Source organism: Pelodiscus sinensis, chromosome 19 (assembly GCF_049634645.1).
Source record: "Pelodiscus sinensis isolate JC-2024 chromosome 19, ASM4963464v1, whole genome shotgun sequence".
Lineage (NCBI taxonomy): Eukaryota > Metazoa > Chordata > Testudines > Trionychidae > Pelodiscus > Pelodiscus sinensis.
In genome coordinates this window covers 9523865-9541872 of record NC_134729.1, presented here as the reverse complement: position 1 = coordinate 9541872, position 18008 = coordinate 9523865, and the positions used below count along the sequence as shown (strand labels likewise).

Here is an 18008-nt window from a genome sequence, read left to right as displayed (position 1 = left end):
GGGTGTGTTCAGCCTCCACACCCAGCAGGAGCCCAGGCAGTGTCCATGAGACCCCTGAATGCAGCACTAGGGAAGGGGGCTCTGGGGAGCCCTCCCTCAGCACCTCCCAGCAGGTCTAGTCCCAGCTGAGCTCCCCTGCAGGCTTCTGCTCCTGGGATTTGCCCCGTGCCAAGGTGGGGCTGCTGGTCAGCGCAGGACTCCTGGGTTCTCTGCCCTAGCTCTGGGAGTGGATCCTGGGTCCATGCTGGTTCTGGGAGGGGAGGCACCTGTGTCTATTGCTGTAGAGCGGGGGGCTGGGAGTCAGGGTGCCTGGGCTCCAGTCCCAGCTCTGCAAGAGGCGTGAGCCCCTGTCACGGGCCCCGGGATCTGTGCTATGCCCCACTCTTAAACAGTCCCTGGACGGAGGGCTTGTGGTGGGCCAGCTCCCCCCTCACGCAGGGCCCCATGTCCTCCCTGGCCTTAGGGCTCCAGCTGAGACAGACGCCTGGGCAGGGACATGTCCACCCCTTAGGGCCCAGAGCACCGGGACAATGATTCTCAGTGACACCCACAGCCTGGACACCCAGCCCGGGAAGTCCCCAGGTTCGCACGGAGGCTAAGACCCCGACCATCCTGGCCACATCAATGCACCACCCGGCCTGGAATCCACGTTGGGTCCTGTCTCTGGCTGCCTCCAGCCACCTCCCAGGACATCGGCCTCCTCTCCCAGGGGCCAGTTATTCAGAGTGTGGCATCCCACCGGTTCCGGACCCTCCGTTGACATGGGTCAATTTCAGCCAGTCCTGTGGTGCCACGTCCCTTCCACCCCAGGCAACAAGTGACCCATGGCTCCTGCTTGGCCCCTACTGCACCCACTGGCAATGCGCAGAAAGAAACCGAGGCACGTGCAGACACACGGAAATATTACAGAACACTCCCCTTTGTCACGAGGTCAGAGCAGGGGGCTGAGAGTCCTGGGCCCCATTTCCTGCTCGGCTGCAGGGTTCCTATTGCCACACTTCGATCTTACCTCTGGGGCTATTTGTTTAACAGCAAGAACAGCAGTAACTAGACACCCTCTGTCAGGCCGGCAATACCTGCCCATGTGACCCGTGGAAGGCCCTGCCTCATCTTTCCTTTCCCTGTCTGGAGACAGTGTGGTCTAGTGGTTGAGACTCTGTTCCCTGCCATGCCTCTGCCCTGCTGGGTGACCTTGCACCAGTCACTCTGCCTCAGTTTCCCCTCTAGCCTTTTATCTCTTTGGACTGCGAGCTCTCTGGGGCTAAGTGAGGCTAGTTGCTACGGGGGGACCATCTATGATTCGTGCAGTGAGTCCTCGAGCCCGTAACCCCCAGGGTTGGGAGGGCAGCACCACAGTCCATGGCCGGTGGCTCTTGCTCCCACCTTCAGGGTCACTTGACCCCGGTTTGGGGTTGTGAAGGAAGCTCCCCCAAGGGCTTGGCAGGGACCTTGGGGCTTCGTTTCTCCTGCAGCCTGGAGCATAGGTCGCTGCTGGGACTCTCAGGCCTCTTCCCTGCCTTGCGGGAGCCCCGGTGGCACCTGGATGTGACCATGAGGGACACTGGGTGACGTCCGGCGGCCTGTGCTGCACAAACAGGCTGTTCTGTGGGTCCCTCTGGCTGGAGCTCAGGCCAGCACTGGGAGGGAGCGCAGAATGCTGGGCGCTGATTTCATCTGCCCTCCCTACCCAGTGCCACACGGTGCCGATTCCTGCCGATGCCACGTCCCATCTCTGCCAGCTCCCTCCACACACAGCCAGTGCAGGGACCGACTGAGCTCCCTGGCCAAGAGCCTGGGAAAGGAGATATGAGCCTGTCCAGGACCCAGCGTACCTGCACGGGGCCCTCTCACCCGCTGCCCCTCCTTTGCTGCGCTGCTGTTTTTACTGAGCTCATCCTAGCAAATTAATTGCACCTCCAGCTGCAGCACAGCCTCCCCTTTGTCTCCTTATCTCCGGTGGTAGAGATTTGGGGATAAGGGATATAGTTACACACCCTTTCTCATGGACCAATCACTATCTGGTCAAGCATAGACTATTTGCTAATCTTCCCCTCCACAGATGCAGGGGACCAATTAAGATGGTCGCCCTCGGAGGCTGATGGATCCGGAAGATTTCCTGAGACCCCTAAGGGCTTGTTGGGCCATTTGGGCTAGTGGTCCTGTCACTGCCCTGGTCGATATATGGAGTATCGAGGTCGTTCAGGCCATTGACATGATTGCGCCTTAGTGCCCTTTTTTGGCTAGTTGAGTCAAGTTTACTCCCTGGTTTTCTGGGGAGTTGCAGGCAGCAAAATGGGCTTTGTGGCGGCTAGCGCGCCGCTGGAGGAGAAATGGAGCCGAGTCCCATCAATTGCAGGTTAGAGCCAGATTGCGAGTCTATTCTGTGGCGGTGCTGACGGTGAAGAAAAGTTACTTCTCCGTCCGTGTCACATCTGCCCAGGGCCGTCCGACGAATTGTTTCCAGTGGCGCAGGGCCTCTTACAGCCTGGCCCTCAGGATGAAATAGAGGAGCCCTCGGCAGCCCACTGTGACGTGTTGCAAAGCACTTTGCAGTCAAGATTAGTCACGTCCAGGTTGCACACTAGGAAAAACTTCCTGCCTGTCAGGATGGTTAAACACTGGAATAAATTGCCTAGGGGGGTTGTGGAATCTCCATCACTGGAAATATTTAAGAACAGCTTAGACAGACACCTATCAGGGGTGATCAGAGAGTGCTTGGCCCTGCCATCAGGGGAGGGACTGGACTTGATGACCTCTCGAGGTCCCTTCCAGTTCTAGTGTTCTATGATTCTCTGATTCTATTTCTCTGTGACATGGGATCCAGGTGTGGCGGTGACCAGTCTGAACCTGTATCTGGAGGTGGTGATGAACTGAATGAAGTGGAAAAGGCTGAAGCTGAATCCAGATATAATTAATAAATAAAATGAGAAAATAGAAATAAGAAAATAAAAATGTCCGGTATTTTCTAACTAAGATGTCATGTACATTGTGATGCCATGTCAAGTGTGTCCGGTATTTTTATTGAAACCATCTGGCAACCTTAGATAAGATTAACATCTATGCGGCGCAGGGCCTTGTCAGCCTTGGCCCCCAACTGTGGAATTCTGTTTCCTGGGACATTTGCCTGGTACCAATGCTGGCACTGTTGCAGCACCAGGTACCTGTGCTTTTATGGGGGGGGTTACATCCCCTCTTTGGGTCTTGTATTTTATTCTTTTACAGGAATCTGCCGACATGCGACCACCCGAGTTCCAACCCCTCGCACTTACAACCATTTTTGTAAGTGCGGAAGGGGCCGAAAACCCCCAACTTACATCCTCAGCCCGCATTTGCGATGGCACATGGCACTTATCGTAATGGGGGTTCGAGTTACAATGCCTCCGACTTGCGATGCTTCCCCAGGAATCAATCACGTTGCAAGTCGGGGGCTGCTTGTATCTCTATATATTTGTGCTTTTAAAATGGTGTAAGCCGCCTTGACTATTTTAAATAGAGAGGTGGGGGAAATATTTTAAATAACTGAATAAATAAATAAATAAATATATAGCTACACAATGCACCTTGCAACAATGTGACTATGCCACTGCAGCCGGACTCATTCACGCTGCCTGAGTGCTCTCCCAGCAACAAAAATAAAGCCACTCCCACTGAAGGGTCAGAGAAGTGCTGTCCACACCAGTGCTTTCCATAAATAAAACATTTGTTGTTCATGGGGAAGTGGGTTTTCATTAATAAAATGTTCGTTGATCATGGCGTGTACAAATAGCGCCAAATTTTGAAATCAGCTATTTCAAAATTTCCTTGAAATAAGCTACGCGGTTGGCACAGCACAAATTGCATACATTTCAAAGTACATAAGAACATAAGAACGGCCATACTGGGTCAGACCAAAGGTCCATCTAGCCCAGTATCCTGTCTACCGACAGTGGCCAGCACCAGGTGCCCCAGAGAGGGTGGACCGAAGACAATGATCAAGTGATTTGTCTCCTGCCATCCCTCTCCAGCCTCTGACAAACAGAGGCCAGGGACACCATTTCTATCCCCTGGCTAATAGCCTTTTATGAACCTAACCTCCAGGAAATTATCTAGCTTCTCTTTAAACTCTGTTATAGTCCTAGCCTTCACAGCCTCCTCTGGCAAGGAGTTCCACAGGTTGACTACACCCTGTGTGAAGAACTTTCTTTTATTAGTTTTAAACCTGCTACCCATTAATTTCATTTGGTGTCCTCTAGTTCTTCTATTATGGGAACTAATAAATAACTTTTCTTTATCCGCTCTCTCCACACCACTCATGATTTTATATACCTCTATCATATCCCCCCTCAGTCTCCTCTTTTCTAAACTGAAAAGTCCCAGTCGCTTTAACCTCTCTTCATATGGAACTCCAAACCCCTAATCATTTTAGTTGCCCTTTTCTGAACCCTTTCCAAGGCCAAAATATCTTTTTTGAGGTGAGGAGACCACATCTGTACACAGTATTCAAGATGTGGGCGTACCATAGTTTTATACAGGAGCAGTAAGATATTCTGTGTCTTATTTTCTATCCCTGTCTTAATAATTCCTAGCATTCTATTTGCTTTTTTGACCGCTGCTGCACACTGTGTGGAAGTTTTCAGAGAACTATCCATGATAACTCCCAAGATCTCTTTCCTGATTTGTCGTAGCCAAATTAGCCCCCATCATACTGTATGTATAGTTGAGGTTATTTTTCCCCGATGTGCATTACTTTACACTTATCCACATTAAGGTAAGGTAAGGTAAGGTAAGGGTGCAGAGAGACCCTTTAGCCAGACATAGGCATCTAGGGGGATCTGACTTTGGTGTTTAGCTTTTAATCAGTTGGATACGTCCATGTTTTTAGAAAGTTTACTATCTTTTTAAACAAGGACCAGAGGACGTGGCTATGGCTGGGGCAGTCAGAACCAGAAGAACGAGGAGAAATGGTGGATATTTCCTTGTACTAAATAGCAGCTGGGAACAGCAGAAAAAGAATATTGGGGCCAGAGTGTTGCTGCTCCCGAGCGCCTCCCCCTCCCTGTGCTCTGGGGCCGGGGAGGCTGGGGCAGTGCACTGCCCCACCTTCCTGTGAGGCAGGGGCGTGGCCTGGGAAGAAGGAGCAGGGCTGAGGGTGGGGTTGAGGGCTTGCCTCCGCTAGTCGTACCTTTATCCACCACCCTTGTTCCGGGGTGTATGAACCTTCTATGGAAGGGGTTCTCAAACTTTGTGGTACCGCGACCCTCCTCTAAGTTGCTTGTAACCCCCCTCTAAGTTGCTCACGACCCCTCAGGGGGTCAGGACCCACAGTTTGAGAAATACGGTTCTATGGGGTTATAGAGTGTGACGTTACCACAGGGAAAATCCCTGTGTGTGCAGTTATGTCCGTGTCACACTGGGCAGGAAATCTCCTCGGGGATGCTGGGTACATAGCAATTTAAGCGTTTTGCAGAATGTAACCTTCCAGGTCGTATGGACGCCAAGCCAGGAAAATCCAGATGTGAGATGGGCACAGCCTGGAGTCGGAAGTATTCCCTGGCAGACGAACATGTGGGGGCCACAGTGGGAGCGGATGCAACCAGCACTTTTATGGGGCGCCTTTCAGTCCGTCCCCGGGGTAGTACATGCGGCCATATGCATCCCTCCTGCCGCCCCTACAGCAGGGTTGAAGCGACAATTGACTGGGTGGGTGAGAGGACACAGGTGGAATTGTCGCCAGCAAAGGGCTGGGTGGGCAGCAGGTTTGGGTGTATGGAACATGGGGGACAGCTGGGTAACTAAGCAACTGATAAGCCACAACGTGAAACACAGCAAGTTAATGAACCGCTGGCTCGGCAATTGCCTGCAGTTGTGGCCGGGTGTAGCTAGGGTGGAGGGGTGAGCCTGTGGTTAACTCAGCGGACAGGAAATCTTGTGATGGCATGAGGGTTAGCGTCTGAGTCAGAAGGCTACGCGGGGGGAGGGAAGAGGGGATACAAAATGCTCCACTAGCAGTGGTAATGCGGGAACTTGAAATCCTGGAGCTAGCCGGTGTCTCTCCTCACTGTCTGCATGGAAAATCACATTCCTCCCGGGAGGGCTACGGCCGTGGAACAGCTCCCCGGGGCATCATGGAACGGGAAGGCAGCTCCTGGCGCCCATGCGTCCCATGGGAGTAACAAGAAAGGAGCCACTGGGGGGTCCATGGGGCGAGTGGAATGGGGTAAACTAGACAATAATCACGTTGAGCAATTGAATGCCACAAAAAGTGTTTGGATGTGACCTTCCCTATGGCCCTACGGGAGCAGACTCAGTGGCCAGCTGCAAAAGCGGGGGATTAGAGGTGGGGCTTAGGGAACATGGGGTGTTTTGCTGGGAATGTGAACAGTCCTAGGGGGCACAATTACACCAGCACACAGGCCCCTGCTAGGTGAGTAAAGGGGGTAACTGCCCTGGGGCCCAGCGATCCCGGCCACTGCCACTGCAGCAGCCACCAGAGTCCTGGGCCCTTTAAATCGCTGCAGATTAGTTCCCAGTGACTGCAGGAGGGATGGGGCAGGGAGCCAGTCACAGCCTGAGGGATAAATTCCTTCTCCCCGCAGCTGGACACTTGGCTCTAGGACCTGGGCTTTAGAGCCATTCATTACTGCAGCACTCACAGGAAGGGAAGGGCTGGGCAGGTCTCCACGCTCCACGTCACAAGTGGACAGGGCAGAACGAACCAAGCCACAACAGGAATCGATTGTACAGCCTGGGCTAGAACTGGGGAGTCCTGATGCCCACTAGACCCTACTCCTCTTGAAGTCAGAATAGAACCCAGGAGTCCTGATTCCCAACCCCCCTCACGCACAGGGGTGACTGGTACTTGCAGGGGAGGGTGTGCATGGAGGGCCCTCAGATGGCTGGGTGCATGTGGGGACACCCCATTCAGGCAGGGGCATAGTGCACTACCCAAATGCTACCACAAGTTACCTATGCTCACCCACAACGCCAACCCAGCTTAGCTCACTCCACTCCTGCACCTGGGGATAGAACCACTTCTGATGCCAAGCTCCTCCCTGCCCCCCCCCCCCGCTCTAACCATTAGACTCCACTCCTTTCCCATTGTGATAGACCCCAGGAGACCAGGCTCACAGCCCTGTACATTGTGTGAACTCCAGCATAAAGCCCTGTAGCGCCCTGCACGTCTGCAGATCTGCACTTTATCTCCGTGGGTATCCACGTCTGAGGAGGTGGAGGTGGAGATCTGCGGCGCGTTTTTGCGGATACAAATCTTGTATCTGGACCCTAGCACATCCGCGGCGGTCCGCTTTATCTCCGCAGGTGGAGGCGGAGATCTGCGGCTTATGTTTGCGGATACAGATGCGGATGCAGAATCTGCACCTGCACAGGGCTCCAGTGACCTGCTTGAAGCTGCTTTGCAGCCTGCCACTTGGCTTGGCTCATGGGGCCCTCAATGGAGAAGTTCTGTTGCCACTGGGTGCCCTCTGGTGGCTGGATGCAGACGTACATGCCAGGCTGTGATACCCAGGGATGGTGATACCCTGTGCCCGAGGAAGGTGACCTGCAGACTCTGGCCACCGGGGTTGAATGCCTGCAAGGAAATGTAACCAGGAGTGCATGGAGCTCAGGGTGGCCTTAGCGCCTCCCCTGCTGCAAAGAAGGAGCAAGAGGCAAGGTAATGCCTGAGCCATGTGTGGATCCAATGTAGGCCCTTCAGCACCAGAGACCCAGGCCTCTCCCTTTCCAGCCAGCAGAGCAGATCGCTTGGCTGCAAATGCGTAGCAGGTTGTTACCCTTAAGTTGGTCCCAGGGGACACATGCACCAAACCAGAACCCATGGTTTTCAAGTCTGCCGGGGCCAGCCCAAGGTAGAGATCCATGTAGGTGTAGGATGTGCATCAGCCCTCAGAGAGGTACCTGCATCAGCTGCCACCATGCAGCTCCAGCAGCCGTCTTGCCCAGCAAGACACTGGGCAGTGCATTGCCAGTGGCCACTGCAGGTCTCATTAGGCGATTGGGGAGGTAGTGCAGGGGTGAGGCCGGGCCCCGCACCAGGGGAAGGGCTGGCTGGCCTGCAGGGGCCTGGCTGGCAGGGTTATGTATGGTTGATGGTTTCAATGCTCCTGGGATTTTCTTGGGCTAGAAACAACGGCCAAGGCGCTTGGAGCCTCGCTATGGAAGGGTCGCACCAGCGTGTCTTTGCATAGGCCAGGCCATGCACCCAGCTGAGCCCTGAGCTCAGAAACTGGAGTGCTGCCAGGAAAGGCTGATGGGAGTGGAGACGACCCGAATCCATAGAGCTCTGACCAGTGTGAAGGGAGCAAGGAACCTGGCACAGGGCTGGAGTAGGAGGGGGAACAGCCTGGGGGATGAGAGCTAGTTGGAGTTGAAGATGAGGGGCTGAGTGGTTGGCTTGAAAGAGGGAGGCAGGGAACCTGGCTAGAGTCCCCTGGTTAGAACTGTGGGGGCGAGGGGCCCAGTTGAGGGGGCAAGGGACTCAGCAAGGGTGTGAGGGAGGCTGGTTGTAGGTGGGGGGCCTAACTGAGGTGGGAGGCAGGGGGGGGGCTGCTGAAGGGGTAAGACCGGTTGGGGGAGGCAAGGCCTAGCTGAGGGGTTCCTGGGTGGAAGTGGGGGGCGAGAGGTCCATAAGGGGGGGCTGAGTGGAGGTTGGAGAGAGCTTAGGTAAAGGTGGGGGAGGCTGGTTGGAGGGGGACTTGGGGCTCGGTGGGGGGCCCTGACAGGAATCCATGCTTTAACCCTGCCACCCCTGCAACCTACGTGACCAGGGCGGGCGTGCAGTGGGGAGCTGCCGTGAGTGTCCAGCCCCGCAGTGGCATGCGGGGGGCTGCGGCGTTCAGCCGTCGCTGCCCCACAGAGCCCGAAGGGCCATCAGCCCAGCTGGGCTACAGTGAAAACAGCCACTGGGGGCCAGGGGCCACGGCCAGCGCCACAGGGCGGGGAGAGGGCAGGTCCGGATGGGGCAGGGCAGAACCCTCCCGCGGAGGGGGCATGTCTGTAGGCTGGACGGCAGAGCGCGGAGGGGGCGTGTCCCCAGGTTCCGAGGGCGGGCGGGGCGCGGAGGGGGCGTGTCCCCAGGTTCTATGAGTGGGCGGGGCGCGGACGGGCGTGCCCCAGGTTCCGAGGGCGGGGCGGGGCGCGGAGGGGGCGTGTCCCCAGGTTCTATGAGTGGGCGGGGCGCGGACGGGGCGTGTCCCCAGGGTCCGAGGGCGGGCGGGGCGCGAAGGGGGCGTGGCCCCAGGGTCCGTGAGTGGGCGGGGCCCCGTGTGGCCCCAGGCTCGGCGGGCGGGGCGCGAGCCAGAACCGGAAGCGGCGGCGGCCCCGCGCAGCAGCAGCCGGAGATGGCCCCGTCCGGGCTGAAGGCGGTGGTGGGCGAGAGTGAGTGCGGGGGGAGGGCTCTGAGCCGAGCGGGGCCTGGTGGGGGAGGGGCCTGTGACCTCGGGGGGCGGCGGAGTCAGTCGGAGCAGGGAACCCCCCCGCCCTACCGCGGGTGGGGGAGGAGCGGTCTGCCCCGCCCCCAGCGCTGGGGGGGGTCTCTGGCCATCGGGGTGTCTCCGGGCTCCTCGGCGCCGTCCCTGCGTCACCCCAGCATCGCGGGGCGGGGGGGGAGCCCGTCGTGGCCAAACCTGCCTGAGACCCCCCCCCCCGTCTGGCCGAGTACCGGGCGGCACCTCCCCCCGCCCCCCCCCCCCGGTCTGGCCGAGTACCGGGCGGCACCTCCCCCCCGCCCCCCCCCCCGGTCTGGCCGAGAGTACCGGGCGGCACCTCCCCCCGCCCCCCCCCCCGGTCTGGCCGAGTACCGGGCGGCACCTCCCCCCGCCCCCCCCCCCCCGGTCTGGCCGAGTACCGGGCGGCACCTCCCCCCGCCCCCCCCCCCGGTCTGGCCGAGTACCGGGCGGCACCTCCCCCCGCCCCCCCCCGCCCGGTCTGGCCGAGTACCGGGCGGCACCTCCCCCCGCCCCCCCCCCTCCCCCGCCGTCTGGCCGAGTACCGGGCGGCACCTCCCCCCCGCCCCCCCCTCCCCCGCCGTCTGGCCGAGTACCGGGCGGGCACCTCCCCCCGCCCCCCCCTCCCCCGCCGTCTGGCCGAGTACCGGGCGGCACCTCCCCCCGCCCCCCCCCCTCCCCCGCCTTCTGCCGAGTACCGGGCGGCACCGCCCCCCCCCCCCCCCCGCCGTCTGGCCGAGTACCGGGCGGCACCTCCCCCCGCCCCCCCCCCCCCCCCCCGCCGTCTGGCCGAGTACCGGGCGGCACCTCCCCCCGCCCCCCCCCCCCCCCGCCGTCTGGCCGAGTACCGGGCGGCACCTCCCCCCGCCCCCGCCCCCCCCCGCCGTCTGGCCGAGTACCGGGCGGCACCTCCCCCCGCCCCCGCCCCCCCCCGCCGTCTGGCCGAGTACCGGGCGGCACCTCCCCCCGCCCCCCGCCCCCCCCCGCCGTCTGGCCGAGTACCGGGCGGCACCTCCCCCCGCCCCCGCCCCCCCCCGCCGTCTGGCCGAGTACCGGGCGGCACCTCCCCCCGCCCCCGCCCCCCCCCGCCGTCTGGCCGAGTACCGGGCGGCACCTCCCCCCGCCCCCCCCCGCCGTCTGGCCGAGTACCGGGCGGCACCTCCCCCCGCCCCCGCCCCCCCCCCGCCGTCTGGCCGAGTACCGGGCGGCACCTCCCCCCGCCCCCCCCTCCCCCGCCGTCTGCCGAGTACCGGGCGGCACCTCCCCCCGCCCCCCCCTCCCCGCCGTCTGGCCGAGTACCGGCGGCACCTCCCCCCGCCCCCCCCCCCCGCCGTCTGGCCGAGTACCGGGCGGCACCTCCCCCCGCCCCCCCCCCCCCGCCGTCTGGCCGAGTACCGGGCGGCACCTCCCCCCGCCCCCCCCCCCGCCGTCTGGCCGAGTACCGGGCGGCACCTCCCCCCCGTCTGGCCGAGTACCGGGCGGCACCTCCCCCCGCCCCCCCCCCCCCGTCTGGCCGAGTACCGGGCGGCACCTCCCCCGAGCCCCGCGCAGGGCCCGGGCTTTGCCCCCCACCCGGGGCACTTCCTGCCTCAGGCCTCCCTTCTCCTCCGCCTCTGACAGTCTCATGGCCGGCCTTGGAGCGCAGGGCTCTCGGCAGCGGCTGGGCAGGGCCCCGCACTGAACCGCTCCTGGGCCCTTGGTGCAGGCCTCTGAGCCTGGGGTCTGGGCCCATCCCTGCGGGGTCTGGGCCAGGGACGGAGCGACTAGTCGGCTCCCCACGTTTGCTTAGTGCTTATCAGATAGTGGACAGGCTAGTCGGGGAGTCGCTCTCCCCCCATCAGACAGAGGCAGCAAGGGGAGGGGCCACTTCAAAGAGGCAGCACAGTGTGGAGCCCAGGGGTCAATTCCCGGCGGAGTCCAGGCTCCATGCTACTGCTGCTTTAAAATCCCTGGGGAGCCTGATGCTGGGTTCCCCGCAGCGTTTCAAAGCAGCAGCACTGCATGGAGCCCAGGGTCAGTGGGGGACTCAGAGTCTGTAGCTGACCCTGGGCTCCATGCCGTGCTGTCGCTTTGAAATGCTGTGGGGAGCATGGGGCTGGCGGGGGACTGTTTGAATCCCCCCACTGGTCCTGTGCTCCCCACAGTCCTTTCCCCTTTGGAATGTAGCGACAGCCCTGGGGTTGTTGCTACACTTCAGAGGTGAAGGTGCCCTTCCTGATTAATCAACTATTCAATTAACCAATGAATCTAAATGTAACATCCCTAATTTGAGCATCTCACACGCTTCAGTGTTTTTAGCCTCGCCACTCCCAGCTATTAGCCCCTTTGTGCAAAGGGCCCATTGAGGCATGGAGAGATTCAGCAACTTGCCCAAGGGAGTTGAACCCATGGTCTCTGAGATCTGAGGGTCACACCAGCCAGTCCTCACAACAGGGCACGCTTACCCTCTTCCAGCTGCCTCAGTCCTATCTGCTCTGCAGTGCTCTGTGAGATTTTGTCCTGTGCTGGGTGGAGGTGGTTGTGCTTTGAGCTCTGCTCACAAAACGCAGGCATAAGGATCATGACGGGGTAGGGTTTTGGGATGTGGGCTCCAGCTGGACACTGCTTACCTCAGGTGGCTTCTAGGTGGTGGTGCAATGATGCTAAGGCAGGCTCACCCCTGCCCTGGCCCTGCACCACTCCCCAAAGCAGCCAGCAAACTCCCTCCCAAGACCTGTTTTGCCCCCTCTCTGCTCTGTGGAGATAGGATACAGAGTGGGAGAGGGGGCATCTTGACATCAGCACCCTCCTCTCCCTCCCCTGCCCTGCACAGCAAGCAGGAGGCTCCTGAGGGGGACAGGTGATGTGCAGCAGTGGTGGAAGGGGCAGCTGAAGTGTTGGCACTTGACAGCCTCTTGGCCAAACCAGTCAGGATCCCCTGGCAGAGGCTCAAAGATCTACCGGGAGATCCCGATCTGCTGGTTGGTGACCGCTCTTGTAAGTGATGGGATGCAGTCAGGTTCAGCGTTACTGGTCCCTGTAAGGCTGATCCTGCGCAGCATCACAATTACGCATGGGATAATTTGCTGCTTCTTTGTAACTGGTTACAGGGAAATGGGTCACCCTTCGTCATAGGACTCCATTTCTAAAGGGTTATAAATAAGATATTTTAATGAATCTGTTACAGAGTCTGCTGCGTGAGTGACACCGTTCATGAGTGCACTTAGCCAGCTGACCCCTGCCACTGATGACTAAAGTGCTTATTACTTCTGGTAGCCTGGGCATTGAGGTTTTAAAGGCTTGTCTAACAATAGCTAACTGCAAATCGTTCCCCACGTCCTCCTTGGGTGCACTCTAACTTCAATGCTTCTGGAGAGAAAGGAGGGCTTAGTACCAGAAGCATTGACATTCGGTAGATCAGTGAGGGCTTAGTACCAGACGCGTTGATGTTCAGTAAATCAGTGAGGTCCATGGCTAAGAGGCAGACTTCAGTAGGAGAAAACTGAATGTGCAGTTTGTAAAGTTGCCCGTGCAGCATACGTAGGTCTCGACTAACAAGCCTGGGCTGTAACTTTACGTTCTCAGTTGGGGACGGCGCTGCGATTCTTGGGGAGCTGGGAAAATAGCTTTGCTTTTCCAGTTGTTTGTTCCCGCCTTTGGAAAATTCCATCACTTGCAGATGCAGCAGGGTTTGCTTGCAGCAGCTGGGATCAGAACCAGGTCGCAAAGGGGAGGAGGGATGCTGAGGGAGTTTGGAGGGAACAAACCAAACCCCGGCTCTGCATGGAACGGTGTGGCTGGGCTTGCGCTGTGCAAGTATTCTATTGATCTGAGCTTCCAGGCCTCGGATTTCTGCGCTGTCACACTCTGGCTCCACCTTTTCTGCTCCAGAGAGGAGCAACCGGGATGAGAGACGCTTTGGGGTGAATTACATGTGGCTAGAGGCTGCTCAGCCTGGCAAGGAGAGAAATCCGCAGTCAGGGCAGGGTCAGCTGTACGGCCTGTTTCCATTCTGGGCCACTGAGATTCCAGTACATCACAGGCACCAGTGTTGTCCCATCCCTACTGCTGTTCCCAGTAGGCTCGGACGGGAGTCTGGGATTCCCATCAATCAGCAGGGCCAACAGCTGCTGTGGGTGCCCAGGCAATGTGCGTGGGGGTGGGGGTGGCTCTGCACCCAGGAAGGAGCAGGCCTGGGGGCCAGCCAGCCCTAAGACCCCTCCCCCCAGCCCACAGAGCCACGCAAAGCACCCAGTGCAGTGCTCCAGCACCAATGTAAAGGCTTGAGGTTCCAGCCACTGTCGCAGGGATCACTGGGCCCTGGGGCAATTCCCGCACCCTCTCCCCCCTGCCCGGCGGCGAGCTGCCAGCAGCGCTGGACCCTGCATCCAGAGCCAGGGCTGGGTGTCTGCCCAGGGCAGAACATCGGTAGCCAGACGCTGGCCGAGGGCGACGTGACTCCTCGGAGCAGGCTGTCAGCAGGCCAGGGCTGGAGTTCCCCTCGCTGCACAGCTGGGGTTGGGGAAGCCCAGGGTGGGAGGAGCCAGACCGAGGAAAGCCATCCTGGGTTCATGCAGCACAGCCTGAGGACAGGGCAGGGCCTTGGTACTGGAGAGACCTCCCCGGAGCGTGTTCCCTGGAGCCGGGGCGGAGACGGGAGGCTGGGAGCAGCGGAGGCGTCTGAGGGACCCTGGATATTACATTTAGCACAGGGAATGCTAAACATCGGGGATGGGGGAATGCACTGCAGGTGGACACCAAGGCAGGCAGAGGGAGGCTGCTGGACCATGGCGGCCCAGGAAGCAGTGGGGGTAATGTGAGACTGGCACTGGGGAGCAGGTTTCTAGTGACCAGGCAGGGAGGGCCTGGCCCAGCCCCCGACAGGCGCACTAGGGCTCTGCAGCGGAACCTGATCAGTTTTTTAAGAGGATTGTAGGACGGGGCAGCCTGCATAGCCAGGAACTGGGGCTGTGGAGTCAGGAGGCTGTGGCAGGCCAGTGTCCCTGTGTAATTCGCAAAGGAGCCCGGGGCTCCGGTGCATTCGCTCCGAGTGGGTGTGGCGAAGGGGGAAGGGAATGGAGTGAGTCCGGAGCGCGCTTTCTACCCGAGCTCGGGGCTGGGAGCCGGGTCCGGCTTGGCTGCATTGTCGTGACACTGGGGTTGAGCTCAGCTCGGAAGCCGCCGAGCAGGCTGTCTGCAGCCCCAGGGGAGGCCGCCAGGCCTGGCAGGCAGCGAATCCAGCCTGGGCTGAGGGGAGCTGAGGCTCTCTGGCTGCTGCCCTGCAGAAAGGCGGCAGTGTGCCGTGAGGGGTGGCTGTTTCCTCCAGGGAGCAGGAGACGTGGGCTGCCCTCCACGCTGGGTGGAGCAGGCGGCAGCCTGATGGGAGCTCAGCTGCAGGGACTGCCCCAACCCCCACCGCTTGGTGGTTATCCGGAATGGGTTAGCATCACCCAGGGGCATGTTAACATTTCACATCCCAGCACCCAGTGACCGGCTGCCTCTTCTACACCTGTTCTGCAAGGCAGATCCTCATGCTAAAGCTCTTGAGGCTCTCTCCCAGCTCTGCCGGTGCCCGGGGGCAAGTCCTAACTCTGTGCCTCAGTTTCCCCATTGTCACAAGGGCAGTGCACTTCTCAGGGTGGGCTGCATGTGCTGAAGCGGAGATTAGGCCTCCGAGTTGCTGGTTAGTGCCTCTGCCATTAATCTGTAGCTGGAAAGGGCTGAGGGAACATGCAATGTCTAGAGAGACCTGAAAGGGGCGTCCTGGCCCCAGCCCTGGTGCGTGACTGGGATGGCCTGAGCAGAGTCAGGGAGATAAGATGGGAGAGCGTTAACAGGATATGTGCTATCAGCTGTCAGTGTGCTGTGGTGGCAGGCAGCTGGTGTTGAGTGTGCAGAGCAACACACGGCAGGACAAGGGGCAAGCTGTCTGTCCGCAGCCAGCCTTGGCATGGCCACTCTGGGAACGCCACAGGCATTCTCTGGGAGCCGTGGGCAAGGAGGCTCTTGGCAGACTGGCAGAGGAGAGCTAGCCAGAGAGCACTGCTTGCCATAGGAGTGAAGCTGGTCTGTACAGGATATGGAAGCATCCTCAGGGGCTGGTCTTAGTCTGGGGAACTGCCTGCCACATGACCAAGGACCATCCCAAACATCCCTAGCTCCTGCTCCAAGTGCCCTCCTCTGCCCCACTGGCCTAGTCCAAAGTAAACACAGAAGCAAGTGCTTTTAAAAAACCACAACCCCACCAAAGCAAACCCCTCCTTGGTACCCCCTGCCACCGTTCTCCCTGCGGGAGACCAAACCGCGCCTGACAGGTGTTCATTGCCACTAAAGCCCGTGAGGAGACGGGAGGTTCCAGCGTGGGGCTGGCTGGGGAGATCTCTTCGGGCTGTTCCCTGCTGGCCGAGCCATGGAGAGGGTGTTGGGGCGAGTGTAACGTGCGAACAGTCGGAATGAGAGCAGAGCTGCTAGGCTGGGCTGGTGTCTGGGGGTGGAAATTGTCCAATTACACCAGCTGCAGCGCAGGTGGGTGGGGGAGGGGAGCAGCGTGCCCACCGGCTCCGTGTGTGTCACCCTGACCCGCTAGTGAGCCGGGGGCCCAGGGGACAGTTCTGGGCCCCTCTGCCAAGCTGCAGTGGTGTGTATGCCCACGGTTGGGCTGCGGCTCCCCTTCCCTTGGCTTTGATGAGAACCCCAGATAGCATCTGGGTGGGGCTCAGGGACAGCGCCATAGAGGGAAGCCTGCTGCCCCGGAAGAGAGAGGGAGCTGGAATTGATGCAGAAACCTGGCAGATCAGCTGTTGGTGCATTTGAGGAGCCGGTCTCCTGCCCCACGAGCGGCCCCGCTGCGTCCCTGCTGGGGTTCCTCCTCCCCTGCAACAGCCCTGGGCCAGCAGTGTGGCCTGCTCGGTCCGAGCGGGCCCTTCCGGAGTCTGTTGCCCTGTCGGGTCGGCTCTTTCCTGCTGCCGCTGCCTTGTCTCACCATGTCCCATTCTCTGCCCCTCCCGCCCCCCCCCCCCTTCCCCTGTGCGCTCCGGGGGCTGGGCTGGGCTGGGCTGGGCTCCGCTCAGGCCAGCTGCTAGGAGAGGAGCTTGCCAGGGCTCAGGCCGGTCCCCAGCAGAGAGGGGCTCCTGTGGCACGTCTGGTCTTCCCTCATCTGGCTCCGGAGGCTCATCCTCTCGCTGTCTCCCTGGGGGGAGCTGAGCGGGGGCTTGTTGGCTGCCCGCTCTAGGCTGTGTCTCCATGGGAGACGGCCGGTCGCAGGAGTGCGCCTGGCTCCTACAGCAGGAAACGGGAGGGGGGTTGGGATGGTCTCTGATTCGTGGGGCAGCAGGTCCTTGGGCTGGGACCGGCCCCTCCCTCATGGTGGAAAGCGCCCTGGGGCCTGTCGCCCATGGACCCCAACCCGGGGCTGCCGGTTTTACTAGGGACCCTGGGCCCAGGCCATGGGGTGCCCTGGCCCTTGACGCAGTTACCCCCTTCCCAAGCCGGCTGCTGTGCAGGCCACCTCAGCAGGGAGTGCGACGGAACGGGCTCCCGGCCAGTCCTGCCTGGGGATGGGTGTACACGTGCGCTGCCTGGTGGGTCTGTGCTGCTCGGAGCACCCCCCGGAAGAGTGAGGCGGTGTCTGGGACCCTGAGGCGTTGGGTGTCCGCGCAGTTTGCACGGGAGACGCCGTGGGCGAGGGGCTCCATGTCCGTAACTGCGCCGTGCCCGATTGTGAATTGGGTGGGGGGGTCTGAGTCGTCACAAAATCCCCCAAGTGAGGCAGGAGCCTAAATCCCATAGGTTGAGGCTCCTAAATGACTTAGGCTCTTTACTCACTAAGTGCTTTTAAGCCTTGTGCCTCTTCTGGCCATGCTGGTCTCTGAGCTGGGGGCCCGGCTGGCCCAGGAGCTGGGGGCTGCCTCCGTGGAGAGCAGGCCTGGGAGCCTGCCCTGCACGTGGATCTGGCCTGGCGGAGGCTTTGCTGGGGGCAGTTTGGTGGCTTTGACAGGCAACAGCCTCTGTTGAGCAGCAGGGCAGCCAAGCTGGACTCCCTTGGCCTGAAGGCCCCTCGGCACCGCCCAGGGTGGGGTGCAGGCAGGTTGCCAGGCATTGCCCATGCTCAGTGGATAGCGGGCACCAGGCTGGTACTCCATGGCCTTCCGCTGCAGAGTGGATTCCCGATCCAGCTCCGTGCAGGGCGGCTGGGAGTCTGGCCAGGGAAATCTCGTCTGGCCCTTGGCTTTGCCCGGGTGGCTCAGCCCCAGGGCAGGGCATCAGGGCCATAACCCTTCAGTTGGGTTTGCGGGTTCTGGGGCAATCTGGGAGGCCAGGCTAGATGGGGTGTCATTCTGCCTCCCGGGACCAGTGCGGGGCACCTGCTAGGCACGTGCAGGGTTCGGTGAGCCAGGCTGATGGCAGGGCAGCAGGGCTGGTTTCTAATTCCCTGGCCCAGCACTGTGCCAAGGCCATTAGTGCATTAGCAGCTTCGCTCTTCCGTGCACAGCGTCTGCATGGCCTGACACGTGTGCCGGCCTTGGTGCCAGGGCTTGGCATGCCCCAAGTGCCAGCTGCCCCAGGCACTCGCTGAGAATGAACCCGTTC

General features: G+C 60.4%; 1 protein-coding gene across 1 annotated transcript in view; it reads left to right on the top strand.

Annotated features, from left to right (window-relative positions):
- Window positions 1-9218: 9218 nt before the first annotated feature.
- STXBP2 (syntaxin binding protein 2) overlaps window positions 9219-18008 on the top strand; it is a 32011-nt gene continuing 23221 nt past the window's right edge. The window contains exon 1 of the mRNA XM_075902177.1: window positions 9219-9372. Within this exon, the coding sequence (XP_075758292.1) occupies window positions 9336-9372 (37 nt within the window). The 5' untranslated portion in view covers window positions 9219-9335. The remainder of the gene's footprint in view (window positions 9373-18008) is intronic.